This window comes from Neodiprion pinetum, chromosome 1 (genome assembly GCF_021155775.2).
Source record: "Neodiprion pinetum isolate iyNeoPine1 chromosome 1, iyNeoPine1.2, whole genome shotgun sequence".
In the NCBI taxonomy this organism is placed as follows: Eukaryota; Metazoa; Arthropoda; class Insecta; order Hymenoptera; family Diprionidae; genus Neodiprion; species Neodiprion pinetum.
Genome location: NC_060232.1, coordinates 34,037,360 through 34,057,042, shown reverse-complemented (window position 1 = coordinate 34,057,042; position 19,683 = coordinate 34,037,360). Strand labels below are relative to the sequence as shown.

Here is a 19,683-nt window from a genome sequence, read left to right as displayed (position 1 = left end):
TATTTGCTAGTTTTAAATAGTGTTCAAGCGCTGCTCTATTCCAAGCGGTCCAAAGAACTTGTTAGATATGTTATTCGATAAATTCGGCGACACAGTTTTCCTCGATAAAATTGAAAGGAAGCCGAATGTTCCGATGTACTAAGACTGCCAATTACAATTGGAATTCAGCGGTGCAGTGAGCGGCGATTACTAGACGACGAACACATTTTTACGAACCTTCGCGCATCGTTTGAATAAACATACAACAGCTGATCTCGTTCTGCGGTAAGTCTGACGTGCAACGAATATAATATTATAGCAGTGACCGTTTATTAACTACAACGGCTGCAAATAAGGCCATGAAAACAACGTGCACAAATATGCAGTGGCACGCTTCGAATACTTGCATGTGCGATGTAGTTCGTTTATGGAAAAGTCTAAATGTACCGTAGATTTTGAATATACTTCAGGTTTTACGTAATATCTTCAGAGCATTGTGAAGTGATAATCCATACAACAGTCAATATTTTACCGAACGTACAAAACAAATGTTCAATGTATGTACAAAATGTTTCAGATATTCGATATGTGTATGACATGTTAGTTCAATATACAAGGGCATGTTTACCTTCGCATACTTCCACATATGTCGAATGAATGTACTTTTAAATATGTATCCATAAAGTAATATTTCATAAGCACAGTTGAAATCGTACCAAAGATGTATTATTTAACGAATTATTCTCCGTTACTAGTTAATTTCATTTCAATACGTAGTAATTGAATACGTGTCATTGCTTGCCATCGAATTGGTACGAGAAGTGCTTTGGTTAACGGTGAAGTATTCAATTGAAATATTTGACGCGTACATCAGTCTTATTGCACGTCGTGTTTTAGCATACAGTAATCAGTGAATCCACAAGTCAAACGACGATTAGGTGAAGTTCTAGATTGTAAGGTGTGGCGATTGTCAAACTCATAGTTTCATAGGCATAAAAAGAATTCAGTGAACAAATTTCATTCGAATTGAATTGAAATTTCAGTTAAAAAATGGAAGTCGCATCACTAGCGTTGGCGATATCGACCCTTTACATCGTTGTTACAAGCCTGATAGCATATTGGGGGAGAAGATACGTCGAATACTACGTGAAGGAACCCCTCGTCAAGTCTTTGTTTCTGGAAGGAATTGCGACGGCTGAACTTTGCGGAGCGTGCTTCGAGCTTATTATCGGTAAGCCATGCGTAGCTGCTAATGCCTGGTATCCTGACTGCAGTTTCGACTGCGTATCCGGTCCAATTTCCATCGCGTTCCCGTAAGTAATTCGGCACGTGACGTGTATGCACAGTGGCATAATTCGGTAATTCATCTTGACACAGCTGGGAATTTGTCGGTCATGTTTAACAGAGACCTTGTGGATCGCGTGGTCGTTCAATGAAACGGATTGGATTGATGCGTCGCATAATTCTCCGTTTCTGATTAATTGAACGGTACCAAGCCTCAGATTTTAATGATCTTCGATATTTCACTTCGATGTTTTTGTCCTCTGAAGTCGTAAACAAGTCGTTTCTCGAAGCATCAATTATTGCAGAATATCAGGCCTGGAAAAACATTGTTCTAAGAAATGGATGAGATTCGCGTGAATTAGTATTCCGGAAAATTTTTCGTTTTTTGTGAAGACGGGTAACTTTTGTCACGGCCAACGACAGACGATGCATGCTAAACAGTTGTCATTAGCATTTGGAGCTTGCAACGATTCTACTTATTTTCGACGTGCCCCTCTATATTCAAATGAAGGTGGTGATGGACGAAGATTACAATGTTACGTATTTGTTGGTGAAAAATCGCGCCTTCCTGTTAACCCGCTTCCCGTTCAGTAATCGTATTTTTTGACGTGTCCCGTGTTTCCCATACTTATAAATTATACGGAGGTATTTCTTATCGAACATACAGTGGCCGAAAACTGGGGGGTGTCAGTGTACGCGATTTACTTGTTCCTTCTGACGATCTGGTGGTCGATGAACTGGGGCGACGCCTCGGCTTGTCCTTATACTCACATCGAGGAAGTCATCGAAGGGAAGAAAAGTTTGCGAGTAGCTTTCCTCCTGATATGGGCTGAGCTTGTTGGTGGATTGGTCGTCTTTAGGTACATTCAGCTGCTCTGGGCCCTGGAAATCGTTCCGACGCACAAGGATAAGGCTTTCGAAGATTGCACAACGGATTTGCAGGTACGCAGTGTTTTCACTCCGCTATTGCCAGACAACCGATAAAAACATTTCTGCATAGTAACACCGATTCTTTTACAGGTACCCGTAATTTACGGGGCGTTTGTTGAGTGCGTTGCAACGTGCATTTACCGCGTCGTTTCCCGCGGTCTGGGTGAACTGAATCCAAGGTTCAGCACTATCATCGATTCCTTTATCGGGACTTCGCTGGTTGTGGCCGGTGAGTCGGTGTCGTCTAACAAGTTGTGCACTTTGCATGCGTACAGATTATATTGCTTGTATGTGAAAAATGGAGAACAGAGATAACTGGTAATGGATTGACGAGAAGTTTGCGATACATCGTGCGCGTCGCAAATTTTTCACGAATGAAGTTTCCTAGATTACTGAATGCTTCAAATGAATTTTTCAGCCTTTAATTACTCCGGAGGCTACTTCAATCCGGCTCTCGCAACCTCGTTGAAATACGGCTGTTTGGGCACATCCTTCATGGAACATGTGATCGTTTACTGGGTCGGAGCATGTGCTGGATCTGTTGCTTCCATCGCTGTCTACAAGTTGTCAGTAATTCAGAACTTCGTTGAGCAGCAAAAAGAGAAAATGTTATGATACCTGGGAAATTTTGGAGTAATTAATAATTGTGCTACGTTGGGCACAGCTGTCGATCAATTGGATTTAGTTGAATTTCAATTTTCACCTATATTCAATGAAATAGAAAATTTATCATTACATTTTTTTTTCTTTAGATGTCGATGAAGCTCGATAGATCAAATAATTTACGACGCAAAGCGGTAATAGAAAAAACGGCAGGGAAAATGTTTTTTACATTGATAAGATAATCAGGCTCAAAAAATGTCGAAAATCGAAGTTGTATAAAATTGTGTATGACCGTTGCCGATGCTTAGGCGCTTCTACTAGCCAATAATTCAAGAGCGAGAGTGATATCTGTTTTACTAACCGAAGGTAAGACGTACCTGGCACAATCTTTCAATTAAAAATAATTTATCCGTATTAGTTATGTTAGTTTTGATGATTATAGCTGGTATCCAATAGCGCCCATTTATGAAATACAGGTATTAATTGCATATTTGCAAGAAATTCCGGAGTTATATTTCGAAAGGCATTCTATCTATAGTTTCGCAGCTTCTTATATGTACTGACAATGAGTGACAGTCCATTACGAGTGCCTTGCATCCTAAGTGTATTATGATTTATGATTCAAAGATATGACGGGTATCCGTCTTTCACGCGCGATTGATATGAATAGGTTACAGACGAACACTTAATAAAACTCCGACAGTAACCAATAAGTTTTGTACAGGCATTCGACTACTTTTACGGTTGCATCAGTACAATAAATGCTTTACACCATTATTACGTTATTGTTCCCTCACGATATTGATAAAAAAAACTTCTGATTAATGCCTCATCAATATTTGTAAAAGCTATTCTTTGGCGTTTTAATTATAATTGTCCAGCGCCGTAACGATTCATACTTTTTTTGGCTTTGCAATATTCCGCGTAAAAGTGTTACGAACATTTTATTACTCTCTAGCAGTGTACCTTCACGGTGATTACTTTCGAGGACTGTCTGCTGGAGACCTACTTGAGTGCAGACTTCGTAATTTCTCATCGTCTGTAAGTTCAAGAATGTAACTGAGGTCATATTGGAAAAGAAAGAAAAAAAAAAGGTTGTTTTATTATCAAGGAATTCCCCGAAATTCGTTTGTCTCCATGCAGCACGTCAAATGACTAACTGGATTGCATTGTAATTTGTCAGACGGCTGCAGCTAGGTACATTAGTGGTCACCGAGCAGTATCTGGCGCAATTGGATCTAAATTTGGAATTGATTAATGACTATGCGATGCCAAGATTTATTCATTACGCTCGCAAACTGAAACAGGATCTCTAAACTCGGTGCTGCAGGCTAATCTTCGCGGAAATTTACTTACGAAAAGTTGACGGGGAACCACAGCTGTACTACCTACAGGGAACTGAATTTTAAACAATTGAGAAACTTTTCAATTTGTATTCTTTAATGAGCTACTATAAGGACGACTGAAAGTTGGCTTAGCTTTTTGCTCCCATGAGCTACTCCGCCGACAAAATTCAAACGTGTACTCCTACTTTTGGAAACATCCAATTCGGACTAAACTTAAAATAATTTGAATACTCACAGGTGTTTATAATTGAAATATGTATAATTAAACGCGATGGCTTAATTGTTTCTGAGTTTACTGCCGGATATAGGGGAATTAAGGGGAGGTAAATTTAGTTCTGAACTTATATTCTCGTGTTCTTATTACCGAGGTAGGTGTCAGGGTATTTTAATTTTAAATATCGTATCGCTATTTTCGATTGAATACGACATAAACAAACATCAGATACAGAGTAAAATTGAAAAGGGCGATCCCAATTGCCGAGTTTAGAGTTGAACCGACTGCTCAGCCAATCAATTACGACGACTTAAGGTTTCCCTCTCCCATTTCCCTTTCGAGGTATCACTTGGCTTTAGGTTGGCGCAGGTTCGGAAACAATGCGAAGGAAACGTATGTAAGGCTGTTTTTGCAACTTTAGAAGGTGTATTTGGGCTCTTGTAGTAGATAAAACTTATCGCGCGTCGCCACACGTTACCCCTGAAGCCGGAAAGGGAAGGAGTGGGAGGAAAACCCGCGCGTTGCTCTCTAGAATCTAGTTTAAACCGGGGAATTCGATTAGGCTAATTGCATTATGTGAAAATCCGAGGTAGTTCGACGGGTGCAGGCAACAAAGAGAGTTTTCACCATAATGTCATTCGCGCATTTCTGTCCCGGCATTATTCAGTTTCGGAATTAGTTCAGATCCGAAATACGCGTTAAGCGTATTTCCCCGTAAGTCCTTGATTTCGTTTGCATTCGGTCGATCGAAAGATACAGATTTCAACCCGACGCGAAAGAGATAATGACGAAAAAGTTTGAGTTTAATTGGCAAATCGAAGTTCCCGAGCTCCTCAGAAATGGGTCAACTTTCGACAGATGGTTCGAGGACAAGGAGAACACTGAATACGAGCCCGATTGTGTGTTCAAAGTTGACGAATACGGCTTCTTCATTTACTGGAAAAGCGATGGGAAGGTATTCGATTAAGAGTTCATCTTCGGATTCTAATTATCTATTTCACCTTCGATTCGTTATCGCCCAACCTCGTACAACAGTTCGCTTATCAATTTCACAAAAAAAAAAAAAGAAAAAACTTACTGTTTTCGACGTTTCTATCCGAGATCAAGTAGCATCTGTTTGAATTCCCATCGTTCAAAGAAACTGCCTTTCTCGTAGTTTCCTTTGTGGCAAGCGTTGAGGTAGTTTCTTATATGCGTCACCGATGACATACCTCGTTAAGTGCTACTCCTGCGTTTCCCGTGACTTTCGCTCTGCGAAAAGAAGGGGGCATTTGTCAAAGCCATGGAATTTGAGACCTCCGATGGAATTGGGATGATGTACAAGGCAAACAGAATTCGAAGATTCCATAAACCGACTGACGTTGGGATATTTTCAGGACGGTGACGTTATTGAGTTGGCCCAAGTGAGTGACATAAGGTACGGAGGGACGCCCAAGGTAAGCTATTCGAGGTTCCGGATGCCGGACGGCCTCGGGAGGATTCTCCCAAATATTTTCATCGTTCTGCGGGTCTGGAAATATTTGGTATAGAACACCGTTCAAGATTTTGCAAATTTTTTCAAGGATCCCAAACTGTGCAACAAACTCGGCAAACACGGTACTGCAGAACAACTCGACGAGAAGAGTTTAACGATATGTTCGGGAACGGATTACACGAATATTCACTATCAGCACGTAGTTTGTCCAGACGCACAAACGGCCAAGGTATTTTCAAAACATCTTAGAACACACGTGTTACCTCCCCCCATGGAACTCTTGTCCCCTCAATCTCGAAACCTTGAAGATCGGCGATACTGTATCCACGTTATATGAGGGTATAAGCCAATGGGGTCAAACTGAAAATATTTCCATCAAAGAATTCGCCTCCCTGCGTAAAGGCACTTGATCAGTGAATCGAAGAATAAAAAATTTGTTTTATCCACCTTTATCGTTACCAGGACTGGCAAAGTGGGCTGCGGTTAATCACGCATAATACGAAGGCCAGCAACGTCTGTCCCAGAACGCAGTTGATGAAGCAGTAAGTGGTAATCACCTTGTTATAATACCGCCTTCAAGGATAAAAGCCCGGTTAATTATCGTTACAGTTGGAAAAGAATGAGTTTTTCTGTTGATCCGAAGGGAAAGGTGCCCGTTAAAGTTATTTCGAAAACCTTCGCCTCGGGGAAAACTGAAAAACTGGTTTACCAAGCGTTGGCTGATCTGGGATTACCGAGTGGAAAGGTAAGTACTCTTATTGTTAGTCTCCTCAGTCCGCACGATAACTATTAATATACTTACACCTAACGCAATTTGTTACAGAGCGACAAGATCGAGCCGGAAGCTTTCACATTTGATAAATTCTACGCCCTGTATCACAAAATTTGTCCGCGAAATGACATCGAGGAACTCTTTCAGTCGATGTGAGTATCGAATTGTATTTGCAATGAGGTCAAGTTATTACGAAGTGCGTAAGGATCCTGTAACATAATTGTCATCAGCACCAAGGGAAAAGCGGAAACCATCAATCTAGAGCAGTTAATTAACTTTATGAACGAGAAGCAAAGGGACCCAAGACTCAATGAAATTCTCTATCCATTATACGACGATAAGCGATGCATAGAGATAATCAACGACTATGAGCAAGACGATAAAGCGAAATCGGAGAGTAGGTTGTCCCTTGTATTAATAACGGAACTTTGCAGACAAAACGCGAGAGCTTTCAATCGTACGTACAATCTTACCTTTATTCTTCAGAAAAGTTGACTAAAGATGGCTTCATCCGCTATCTCATGTCCGACGAGAACGCGCCGGTGTTTCTGGACAAGCTGGAAGAATGGATGGAAATGGATCAGCCGCTTTCTCATTACTACATCAATTCAAGCCACAACACTTACCTGAGCGGACGTCAAATCGGTGGAAAAAGCACTGTGGAGATGTACCGTCAAGTGCTTTTGGCTGGCTGCAGGTAAATAACGATGTAGCCGCTTTTGAACCATCCTGTATAACCATGGGTGGTTCACGTTTTGAATTTTCCTTCACGTGCAGATGTGTCGAGCTGGACTGCTGGGACGGCAAGGGTGAGGACGAGGAGCCCATCATTACTCACGGCAAGGCCATGTGCACAGACATCCTCTTTAAGGACGTGATTTATGCTCTGAGAGACACGGCCTTTGTGACTTCTGATTATCCCATAATACTCAGTTTCGAGAACCACTGTTGTCTGAAGCAGCAATACAAATTGGCAAAATACTGTGACGAAATACTCGGGGACTTGTTGCTGAAGGAACCGCTGAAGGATTATCCTGTAAGATATACCGAGTTTACGAGTCTCCTCAAACTGCTCAGTGAGCTTGTCAATTCTGAAATGGTTTGGTAAGGAGGTAGTATTTTTGATGAATGCCGGGTACATAACTTGGGGAAAATTGCCACGGCCTTGCTTCTTGATATCGCGCTTTGATCTCGTACTTATAAAGCGATGAATAAATATTATCTACTCACTAATTTGTCAAGGCACAAGGTTTTCCTGTGAAAAGAGCCAATTATACACATGGCAATTCAAATCTATTTCAGCTGGAACCCGGTTCTCCGCTTCCACCCCCGTGCGCTTTGAAGCGGAAGATTCTCATAAAAAATAAGCGCTTAAAACCGGAAGTTGAAAAAGTCGAGCTCGAATTATTCCGGTCCGGGCAATTCGAGGCTAAGGACGAAGTCGTGGAGGACGCGAGTGCTCCAGCCGTAGCTGAGCCACCGAAGGTATACCTAGTCGACATTGAACACAATTCTGTAGTGGTTGAGGTGAAATGTTCGCCTTCAGTGCTCTTTTTTCGTCACGGAGCAGAATATTTTCATCGCAAAAAGCAGATGTTAATTTATATCGCGATCCTGGTTTAATGTCCGTTTGCACATGCATTGTCGCTGCGATTCGGTGAATTTTGCAGTCGACGTGCACTTGTGTATGTAGCGCTGAAACGTGAAGCTACTACGAAGACACCTCGTTTATCGTGTGAAATACCAAAAATAGGTTCTTTGCAAAAGCTTGCACATTTTAATTTTAGATGTAACGCAAGGTTAGCGGAATAAACCTTCTTTGAATATGGTTTTGCTATCTTCTTCAAGTTGCCAGTCTCGTTATTACACTCTACGTAACCTTTCGGCCCCTTTAATAAGCCGACGATCACTTTGCTTACTCGAAAGTTGGCTTAACCTGATAAACAATTTCACTTCACTAATTCCGTGTCGTTTTCACAGTGACGTGTGTTTTCCTTTTTCCACGAGAACGTTGGCAGTTGTTTTTACAAGCGGTATCCGCCTCGGGAGGTTGAAAATAAATCGCTTTGGTAGTACCTTCATGCGTACGGGTACCAGTAAGAGAATTCACAGCAGATGTGTGAAAAAAATGTTCAGGTCCAGGTGCCTGGTGAACGTTGGAATAACTTCACTTCGCCGCGCTAAGGATGATTGACTTCCAAACAATTTTACTGTACCAAACTGACACCGCCATTGATCTTCTCTCCGAGATAATAGCCTTTGATATTCTGATATTATCCTGTTCCAGGAGGAAGTTCCCGCGGATCCCGCAGCCGCTGGTCCCCCGGGAGAGGGAGGCGCTGAAGGGGAAGCTCCTCCGATTCAATACAGCGGAAGTACAATGGCCTGCCATCCCTGGCTTTCTTCGATGATCAACTACGCTCAACCCATCAAATTTCAGAGCTTTGAAACGGCAGAGAGTGAGTCAGGCGGACAGTTTCTCAGAATACGATTGGTGTCCCATTCCGTGATATTGATTGACGCCGCTTACGCTCGTACGAATTTTCTTGAACAACTGAGGCTGATAATTGATTTCAGAGAAAAACATCCACCACAACATGTCCTCATTTTCCGAGACCGCCGCTCTTAATTACCTCAAGACTTCGTCCGTGGAGTTTGTTAATTACAACAAAAGGCAGATGAGTCGAATTTATCCAAAGGGAACGAGAGCAGACTCGTCCAATTACATGCCGCAGGTACAAATTTGGCCTGATATTTTTCTTTCTTTGATGCACCGAAGATGTACTTTGTTCTGCAGTCTGTCTTATATCAATTGACACGGACGTTGGGAGGAGATGAAGAAAGTTGGTTGTTACAGGTCTTTTGGAATGCTGGATGCCAAATGGTAGCTTTGAATTTTCAAACACCCGACTTACCGATGCAGTTGAACCAGGGAAAGTTCGAGTACAATGGAACTACGGGATACCTTTTGAAGCCGGACTTCATGCGGAGACCAGACAGGAGTTTTGATCCCTTTGCTGAGGGTGTGGACGGCGTTATCACCGCTCAGTGCGCCGTGCAAGTGTGTATTCAACGAAGCGCCTGTCTGAAACATAAGAACCCCGGTTTAGTCTTTATCCTACTGCAATCACAGCAAAAGCGGTTTTCAAATGTTGGAAGGTCTTTTATCCGGCACGTTTTAACCCAAAGTGACATTGAAATACTTTGATCTCCGTCAACAGGTGATTGCCGGACAGTTCTTATCCGACAAGAAGGTAGGCACTTACGTAGAGGTGGATATGTACGGTTTGCCAGCCGATACTATCAGGAAGGAATTCAGGACCAGGATGGTACCGGCGAACGGATTGAACCCGGTGTACAACGAAGAGCCGTTCCTCTTTAGGAAAGTTGTTCTCCCCGACTTAGCGGTGCTGAGAATTGGTTGGTTACTAAGCTCTCGTCGATCGCTGTGAACATTGATGAACCATGTTAACTTCTCGCAATTCGATATCTTTCCAATTTCCTATGGATAGTCTAGTCTGGCATGTAAATTGTTTTGCAACTTGCAGGGGTATACGAGGAAAGTGGAAAGTTACTCGGGCAGAGGATCCTACCACTTGACGGTCTTCAAGCTGGCTACAGACATATTTCACTGAAGACTGAAGCCAACTTCCCAATGGCGTTGCCCATGCTCTTCATCAACATCGAGCTCAAAATCTACGTACCTGATGGGTTCGAGGGTGAGTTCCGGTTGTATTTATTTAATTACACATTGTTCGCTGCTATTCGACCGTATGATTTAACAAGCTACTCGCACTAATTGAATCCTTCGTGTGTTTAGATTTTATGGCAGCTCTGTCGGACCCCGGAGCTTTCAACAAGGGCGCGGAGAAGCGGGATGAGGCGATGAAGGGGTTGGGTATCGAGCAGTCTGACTCAAAAGCGGAGGCGGAAAAGAAGAAGAAAGAGGAAGAGGCAAAAAAGGGTTTGTTCCGTTTTGTTTTCTCCCTTACAATGTTGGTAACGTCTCAATGTTCGCCTCTGGTTATACAAATTCATTTCTGGCAAAAAGTTCACTCAGTGTGTTTTAGCGAGGGAGTATATTTGGTTTGAAATTGCTGAAGTGTAATCCTAAATTTACTCAATGTCCACTGAATTCGGTCCCTTTCTTTACGGAGTGCGGATGGCCGGTTTCAAGGAAACTCTAATAATTATTATCCACAGTGGAGTTCAAACTCGATCCAATTACTATGGAGTCGTTGAAGCACGAGAAAGGATTCTCGAAGACCGGAAAGAAGCAGCAAAAGGAATTGGATACGATGCGGAAGAAACACTTGAAGGAGAGACAGACGATGCAAAAAAATCATTGCAGTGCTATTGAGAAGCTGGTTAAGGGCAAGGAGTGAGTGATTGATATAGGACAATGACCGCATTCCGTTGTTATCAATATTTTAACACGTTAGGTCCGTTGTTGTAAACGTCGCGACGGAAATTTTCATCCCGATAATTTTTCCCTGCAGCCTGATCGATCGATTAATTTTTAGCAAGGCGGCTCTGACCCAAGATGCTAACGTGAAGAAAGTTGTCAACGAGCAGACCGCTCAGTGGTCAGCGATGGTGGAAAGACAGAGAAAAGAGGAATGGGAACTTCTCAAGACTCACGCCCAGAATTCACGCGAAGAATTGAAGAAACTAATCGAAGTTGTACAAGCAACGCAGAACAAACAGCTCCAAGTCAAACAGGACAAGTAAGTATCCCTTATATTTGTTGATTTTATCTGGAGACGGATATGATTCACGTTCACTCAAATGCAGAGACATCAAAGAGATGAATGCAAATCAGGCGAAAGTCTCGGTAGAAACAATGAAAGAAGTGATGAACGACAAAGCGCTGAAGACTAAAGGAGACAAGGACAGACGACTGAGAGAAAAGAAGCAGAACAATACGAAAAAGTTTATGGAGGAAAGGAAAACCGTGCAGATTAAGCAAGGGCGAGAAAAAGAAAAGCTGAAAGTTACCCATGAAAAACAAGTCACTGAATTGGACAAAGACATTGATTTGGTAAGTAGCATCTCGGCTCAAAAGTCCTGAAATACTTTTGAAATCTCGTTATCAGACCACAATCAGGCATATTGTCGCTCTCTTCTCCAATTTGTTTCCTCCCCTTGAATTTTCTTTTTAAACAGGTGTTTTCTTATTATATTTCAGACCGTCGAGTTGTACAAGAACGAACAAATCGAGTTCGACGTGTCATCCAAGACGGAATTTTACGTGTAGATAAACTGCGGAAACGTATTGTATTGTATTTAAATTTCAGATGCTGATAGAAATTGAGCTATTGGTGAAAAATTATACAACACACCTTAACGTTAATTATTTCAATTGAGAATCGCAGTAGAGATGTATCGCAGAGTTGTACATAAGGAAAATAAAGAAGTTTGAACGATCACTTTTCCATTATGATACCAAATTATTCTTTTTTCCTAACGCGAACCAAAGAAGACCGCAATGTAAATTTCTTTACAAGTCGAGGTAGAAGATTTGAGAAAAGCCGCTTCTTTCGTCATTGCCCGCATATAATATGCACTGGCGCAAGTGTAATCGAGTGTATGAAATTGAAATGGCTTACTTCTGGAAAACACACAGATTTTCGAGTGTCAGATTACGACGGGCAGGTAATACAGTCACGTGAGAATCGCGGGTGACTTTCAATTTCACCGAGCATGGTTGCCAGGTGACGTCAGTCAGACGGAGAGGATTCTACTTGAGACAAGGGGGTGAAAATTCGCGCTATTTGCGTCAACCTGATACGTGACACACACGCACCGAAATTTGACTCAAATTCTTTGTATAATTCGCTCGTAATCGTTATAAATATCATTTTATGTACCAGTTGAATTTTCGTTGTTACGAAGCTCTGGCGATCTCCAAAGAGTTCTTTATTACAAAGGAAAATAAAAGAAAAAAAAACAAAAAAATCAATACCAAACGCTGATGTAAGAAGCTTGTAAATTGATTATCCTGCCATTCACCGGGAATTCTCCTCACGCACACAAATTATACCGGGTCGTGTGAATCGACGGGTTCATTAATGATTCCAAGCAAGCAATGTCTGCGGTAGCGTCTATGAAACCGATGCGTAGCACAACAGCAGAGCTTAATTTGAGTGACAGGTGTATCGTATCATACGTACATAGAAGGGACGTAACATTTGTGCTCGCCCACCGCATGTAAACGTGAGGTAAAGACGCGTCCTTCTCCAAGCCTCGGATTACTCTCGGAAAGATCCCTCCAAGTTTTTTCTCCTCTCCCCCATCATTGTTTGGAAATGAGACTATTTCCGTTCTCGAAAAACAGAGAAAAACACGGGCACATCTTCATTGAATTATCATAATGACTTCGCTGAAGTGAAATGATGGTCGGATGTCTGTAGGACAAAAATATGAATATATTTCTTAAATTCCTGCCGAAAAACCTCGAGAGTCAAAGCTCCAGGTTTCCAAGCTTAAGCTTCGTCGTGAATGTCGCGTTATTTGTACATAATTCCGAGGGGTTTATTTACCCCGGGGAAAAAACCCGGGGGTATTTACCCTGTCAGACTGTATTCATTATTTCAGTCAGTAAAAATAGTAACTCCGTAACCCGGAGCTGGTCGGAAATACTTGCGTATTTACGTGATAACAATAACAGTAAGGGTGCGCCTTCAGCCTTGTCTGGGAAAGAAAATACCTAGCAGTTTCCTACGCTGGGCTAACAATAAGTGACAACGGAATGAAATAAGATTGGATGGGCGGAGGCGAGAGATGGGTCCAAGATTGATCGGAAAGAAGTTCTCAGGTGAAAGTATGTGCGGCGCGTGTTTTATTGTCCGATTTTTACCACCCGTTGATTCTGGCACGACATTTCCGTTTGATTGGCAAAGTCCGTTAGAATTACAGAATGAACGGAGTCGAATGGAGACCGTTTCTGGGGACGGCTGAATAATAGTGGAATAAGACTCGGTGAAAATACGGCGATATTCAATTCTCGTTGTGAGTGCATATCGTTCGAGACGATAAACGTAGGAATGTCGTGTTTCAAATATTCTGCAAAATTATTTATGAAAAATCCATCGCCGACAAACGAAACCCTGATTCTTTAGCAATTTTCTCAGCCAATCGAATCTGAGGGATAATTGAATTTGCTATTTTAGGAGCTCCAGTTTTTTAAAATCCAATAATGCAGAAGAATGTTGTTTACGTGAAATGTAAGAAAATTTTTGAACCCTAGTCGAAGACGGAGATTTTATGACAGTAGAGGTGGAGAGGATGTTGGACCTCAGTCAAATACGGTAAATCGTATTTTACAATTTTTGCTTTCTCTGGATAATGAAATCTCTTCAAACTTTGGGAAATGATAGGTCTTACGGTCGTGCTTGTGGGTAGATTAATAATATTTTGGCAAATTGACGGAAACACTGATGTATTCGTAGCTAGTTTTTACTCGATTTAAGGTTACGACTCGCTATTGCAGCTGAATCCATTGAGTATTTTTTGTATTTTATCATGAATTTTGAAAACTATTCTCAGCCAACTCGCAAGCACAATCGTAAGCTCTATGATTTGCCGAAGTTTGAAGAGATTTCATTACCCAAGAAAGTAAGAATGTGAAATACGATTTTCTGTACTTGACGGAGATCCGATATCCTCTTAAAAATTATACGAATTCAAACAATTCAAGTATTACATTTACGACAACGAAGATGCCTGCTTATCTGCAATTTTGAAGTTTGGCAATTTGTGGCTTTCAAACTATGGCCATGGGAGATAATTGTACATGGATTTTTTTTGTCCGTTCTTCGATTCTCTACAACCAGATTTAAACATTATTTCTTTCGACACATATAGAGCGCGATTCTACGACTTCAATTCTTTGGCATGCGCCTCCGTCTCACCTCAATATATTTGAATGACCCATACATACCTCGATACGTATACTTATTATACGACCATAGAATTGAAAAACTCCAATTGTACGGAATCGGATAAGAAATAGAAAAGTTCAGTAACAAGGTATAAATTGCCAAACTTTAAATTTGCAGATATGTAGATATCTTCATGGTCATAATATATTTTCTGATAGTGATCTCGTAATATAAAACAAAACTTTTGAGTACCATCGAATGAGGCATTAGGTATATTATTTATTTGAGATACATCATTATTAACTCGGATCTTTGTTGTTATAAGGCCTCCATCTTTTGCCAGGGCTCAATTTTTTTTGTCATATTTTACTAGATTTTATTAGATCTTAGAAACGATCGTTTTTGAAATAGCAAACTTAATCACATATCGGAGGGAATTGGTTACAAAAATTGTTAAAAAATTAGGGGTCTTATTTTGGACAGGAGCTATTACATAATATATTTCAGCAGATCTGCAATGTGACTTTCCGATATTGATCGACACCTTGTGGAATGCCTCGCGTACATGTTTCTGAAAAATCGGTATGAAATCTGACCGGTTATTTAACCGATGGCGAGAAATTATTATCATACTTTTTTAGGAATCCACGCCCTCCAAGCTTTTAAAGTCCTTACACTTGTAATGATTCTTTATGATTTTCTATCCGTAATTATAATATTGTAAGCGGGTCGTACCTAAAGTTAAAATAGCCACCTCGTTTTATTTGTTATTGAACTACATACACTACAGAACAAGAAAAAGGTAAACTTATCTTTCTAACATGGGCGTGTCCGATTGTAAAATCGAAAAGAACGCTAATAGTCGTAACAAAAGATATAGCAGGCACAAAAAATAGAAGGACAGAATCAATTAATGAATAAATTTACAATGGCCGATCCATGTATGACTAAAATCTAAAGACAAAAAAAAACGGCCGGGCTTAAGGTTATAAAAGATAAAATGAGCCAATAGGCGTCACAAAAGAGAATTAAAAAGAGCGGAACCAAAAAAAAAGAACGAAATAAATATGTATAAATAATAAGAGGGACAAAACAAAACAACACAGAGCTACTGGGAACCCCGGGGTCTTCTTTGTGAGCCAGGTTTCTTCTTCTTGCTCACGAAGATCTCCTGTCCTCCAGACTACTCGGCAACGGGATAATCAGTTTGTGTGTAAGATATAAGAAATGGTGCGGTCCTTTCGGATAGGTGGTTGGTGACCGACTAATCGTCTTTTGGCTCGCTTGGTCTCAGCAGCTCCGTACATGCGGATTTGAATTTTCGTGTACTGGCAATCCTGGCCAGCCTCACGTGACCAAATCTAGCCCGATATCTCGCACACACTTTCTGACGTGTCTACCAAATACTTAATTAAAATAATGATCGAAAAAGTAATCACCTGTCGCTGCGAGCGGCTGTTGAATCAAAACGCGTTATCGACGATGGACGAACAATAAATTTATTTTTTACAAGTGCTATTATTCGATTTAATGTTGTAATTTGCGGATTTGATTGTGTATAATCCCATGGACGAAGCAGATCTCTCTTCTATTTTTCTGAATTTGTATGAGAACATATTTTTTACTCGTTATTTATTTCAATTTTAACTGGGCACAAGCGAAGCCTGGGAAAATATGTAAAACCTGAGTCTGACATGCGCATTGATGGTTTACGTAATGTTTTTTACAGCTTGTTCTCTTCTGTCCGGTTGTATAATTTTCTCCTCGTTTTTCTCACAGCAAAAAAGTTCCATCCGACGAAGATGAGATTGAAGCGGTGGTTAAGCTGTTTACAGAAACGTCCGCCAGATTGAGAGCAAGAAATGACATTCCCCCAAATAATCATGGTTCCCCAAAATTCATTTTATCGTTCCTACGCACCTTATACCTCACCAATCGGACAACATTATTATAACAATAAGCGACGAACGCACAATTCAGACGCAGAAGTTCAGGTAGACACATTTTACACACGTTTTCATTAAATAACCGAAATGTATTCTTCGTGTTCGGACGGTTAAATTACTTTTCCTAAACGACAATAAATTCCCCCATTCTCTGGTGTGAAATTGTAGCCCAGGTAAAAGCTCGTAAAAGCTCGTAAAAAGCCCTTAACGTTGCTCTGACAGGTGTAGGTATTTCTCCGAATAGAAATCAATAATTTACACTGTTGCGTCTGCAAACAACTGAAATATTCAGTGTATCGTTTCAGCTAGATTATATTCGGCCGCGTTTACTTTTTGTTAATTCAATCTTGGCTAGATAAACGGGGTAAAACGTGTACGCCAAAAAAATGCTGTTTATAACTTATACAGAGTGTTAATGTTAATTCTGATCAGATTTCTAGCGTGTTTCAGGGCTACCAAGACAAGCATTTTGAGGTAAGATACCCATGGTCGGAAACTCATTCTAATGGCTGTGGAGGGCTTTGAAGGATTTTGTACCACGCGCTTGTTCGTAGTGTAATAAATCAGCTGTGATCACTTTGGACGAATCGTTTTATTCAGAATCAGCCATGGACAACAGTACAAAGCTCTTGTATGAAGTCAACAAAACGATAAACTTGGCGATAAGAAAATAAAAAAACGATTTCCGATGCTTATAAACAGAATTCGAAAAAGTCAAAGGTGGTGGATTATTTGAACACCGTCTGGGAAGGATCCGTTTCAAGACGTGAAATTCTACATATTCCACACTACAAAAAAATGTTTTGTTACATTTTTCAATGCTTGTCGTTTTTTTTTCAAAGCTTATCATTTTCAAAGAACCTTGTACCGTTGTCTGCAGCTGTTGTGAATAAAATGTTGAGTCCAAAGTGATCACATCTGATTCCTTACCTTACACTTTTAATCAACATTAACACCCTGTATAAGTATCTCTATTTAAATTCTCTATTGGAGTTGAGCGTATATTTTTCCACCAGAATGCGCTTTCCATTGTTTTTTGTCTTTTACGCAGCACGGAGTAACTGAAGTGAAGTGGATCCGGTTGTGTGTACAGAGACAAATCTCGCAGTTCTTTGCGAACGGGATTTATCTTGATCCCTATCGATTCGCAACCACTCACTGTCGTCTTTCCCGTCACAAAAAAAGCTAGATTTTCGCCGAAACTGAGCTACGGATCGAAGGTAATCAGTAATGCCAACCGGATGATGAGTCACGTATAATTAACAGGGTTTTGGGCTCGATTCCTAAAATATTCGTACCTGTACAGCATCTTCTGTTCGTAAAAACCAAGCAAGGCTGGAAGATGGGTTTATATGTATAAACCTGCGCAAGGACACCCAATGGACACGCGACGGAGGAACGAGCAACAGAAAAATGGCGGTGAAGTAATCGTATATTCCAATGAACAGGAGCTGTCGCTGTAGCTTTCAGGAAATAATGTCCGACCGAGGTTTCCCGAAAGCAGTTTTTGTACGTGGGCTTGGATCTCGCACGAAGGTGATAAATCTGATGTACTAACAAGAAGTTGACGAAAGTACCTGTACTGTTGTATTTTTTATTTAATACCGCGTGATTATACAGTCCTGTGAGAACGATTTTTAATTACTTAGTCTTCGGGATAACCGCGGAGCTTTTTTTAACTCAGCCAAAGTACAAAAATAAAAAAATACAAGAATCATGAACGAATAGCTCACTTCACTTGGAAAACTGCTCTTTTTTTTCAACAAATTCACTGAAATATTTTTACATACATTTTGAAACGATTTGAAATGAAGCATCGATAACTAAGCTTGCCTTTACAATCTGTGTATCTTCTGTTTTCGAATTTTTCAAGACATCTTCGCAGGTTATAACCACAACAATAATTTGAGTAATACTCAATGAACTAGTATCTCACAATGAAATCAATCAAAAGTATCCATTTTTGGTTGGAGAAAGGCTGAAGAGTTTTTACTTAGCGAGATTAGAATATTTAACATGTGATTAATGACTCCGAATACCTTATGACTGAGAGAAAACAAGCTTGTAAGTATATGCAAAGAAGGTTCTAACCTGAGTTTAGAATTTCTTGTCGGCGTTTGAATATTTGCGATTTACCAATAAATATCTCACAGCATTGCCATCGCTTTACAATAGGGCTGCGTTATGAAGATGGGAGAGCTCTTCCATCCACGGCGTGCAAGTAAAATTAAATATTCAATCAAGACAACGAAGATCTTTTCATACTGCAAGATATTTCAGAGATTTACTATACGTGTACTTCCGTTCTGTTTGAGGATTACAAACGTCCACCCTGAAAATGAAACCTCTCTCGTGTTTGCCTCCGCAATTAAGAGTCAAGTGAAATTTTTAATTTTGTCGTTATGTACTTACATGATCTCACTTTCTGAATTCCATAATAAGCTCTCATTCATTGATTTATTTATTTTAAATAAGACTCTCTTGCTTTCAAGTACCCGTGAGACGAGCGGTTCGTTGACTCAAACGTCTAGAAAAAATACCCGAGGTGAAAAGCCTGGCTGTTATTGCACTATACCGGGAACACTTTGATGCGACCGTTATGAGGAAACATTTTAAACTTGATATATTTTTTCAAAGCATACGGTTAGCCTCAGAGATTGCTTTCGCGCTGTCTCAAGTAGGTCACTCGCGAATCTTATGCTCGTAAATCTATTCAAGGATTCCGGACTTCAGGATTCAGATTTGTCGAATAAGCAGGAGAGAAAGGAAGGAACCAACAAAATAAGCCACGCGAAAAGTATAAAAAGTATCTGTATAGGTACCTATATGTATACTGATGCGATTCTAGGCAGAGGGGAAAATTTTCGATTTTGCCGAAGCGAGAAACACGATATACAGGGACAGTGACTTACCGAAATCCACTTTGACCCTTTCTTTATTCTGGGCAGAGCTCCCCCATTCATTGAATGAAAAGTAGTAAAACTGATTTGTCATTGTCACCTGGTATCGGGTATTGAATTTCTCCTGTTTCCTTGAATTCTTACGAGGTTATTCAAATATCGTTCGATCTCTGGGTGAGGTAGGCTATTGAAAATGACAGAGTTGAAGCAAGTGGAGTGAAATTGTTTGGTCGAAGATCGGTACTTTTTCAGTAATTTCATTACGAGATGACCGCACGTTCAATGTTTATCAAATTATAACATTTCTAAGTTACAATGATTCCCCTAAAAATGTAAAAAAGATGTAAAAACT

General features: G+C 40.5%; 2 protein-coding genes across 2 annotated transcripts; both read left to right on the top strand.

Moving 5' to 3' along the window:
• The first annotated feature begins 3 nt into the window (after nucleotides 1-3).
• On the top strand, nucleotides 4-3,573 carry AQP (aquaporin). The gene is made up of 5 exons (XM_046636971.2): nucleotides 4-264; nucleotides 1,023-1,210; nucleotides 1,931-2,205; nucleotides 2,284-2,422; nucleotides 2,612-3,573. The coding sequence occupies exons 2-5, from the start codon at nucleotides 1,030-1,032 to the stop codon at nucleotides 2,806-2,808; spliced, it is 792 nt and encodes a 263-aa protein (XP_046492927.1). The 5' UTR covers nucleotides 4-264; nucleotides 1,023-1,029; the 3' UTR covers nucleotides 2,809-3,573.
• Nucleotides 3,574-4,958: 1,385 nt separating this feature from the next.
• LOC124224744 (1-phosphatidylinositol 4,5-bisphosphate phosphodiesterase) lies at nucleotides 4,959-12,031 on the top strand. The gene is made up of 20 exons (XM_046636946.2): nucleotides 4,959-5,311; nucleotides 5,733-5,792; nucleotides 5,919-6,059; nucleotides 6,293-6,372; nucleotides 6,440-6,575; nucleotides 6,654-6,754; nucleotides 6,833-6,999; nucleotides 7,089-7,299; nucleotides 7,380-7,638; nucleotides 7,905-8,087; nucleotides 8,890-9,061; nucleotides 9,180-9,337; nucleotides 9,460-9,663; nucleotides 9,824-10,022; nucleotides 10,151-10,321; nucleotides 10,423-10,566; nucleotides 10,806-10,983; nucleotides 11,126-11,329; nucleotides 11,397-11,643; nucleotides 11,791-12,031. Exons 1-20 carry the CDS (start codon nucleotides 5,141-5,143, stop codon nucleotides 11,857-11,859), a joined length of 3,255 nt encoding a protein of 1,084 aa, XP_046492902.1. The 5' UTR covers nucleotides 4,959-5,140; the 3' UTR covers nucleotides 11,860-12,031.
• Nucleotides 12,032-19,683: the final 7,652 nt, after the last annotated feature.

Bases quoted from the DNA above. Each gene is read 5' to 3' on its own strand.
- LOC124224744 (XM_046636946.2), top strand. From the start codon at position 5,141: ATGACGAAAAAGTTTGAGTTTAATTGGCAAATCGAAGTTCCCGAGCTC. The intron at 5,312-5,732 runs GTATTCGATTAA...GGATATTTTCAG, and splicing joins ACTGGAAAAGCGATGGGAAG to GACGGTGACGTTATTGAGTT. The intron at 6,060-6,292 runs GTATTTTCAAAA...TATCGTTACCAG, and splicing joins CAGACGCACAAACGGCCAAG to GACTGGCAAAGTGGGCTGCG.
- AQP (XM_046636971.2), top strand. From the start codon at position 1,030: ATGGAAGTCGCATCACTAGCGTTGGCGATATCGACCCTTTACATCGTT. The intron at 1,211-1,930 runs GTAAGCCATGCG...TCGAACATACAG, and splicing joins GTGCTTCGAGCTTATTATCG to TGGCCGAAAACTGGGGGGTG. The intron at 2,206-2,283 runs GTACGCAGTGTT...ATTCTTTTACAG, and splicing joins ATTGCACAACGGATTTGCAG to GTACCCGTAATTTACGGGGC.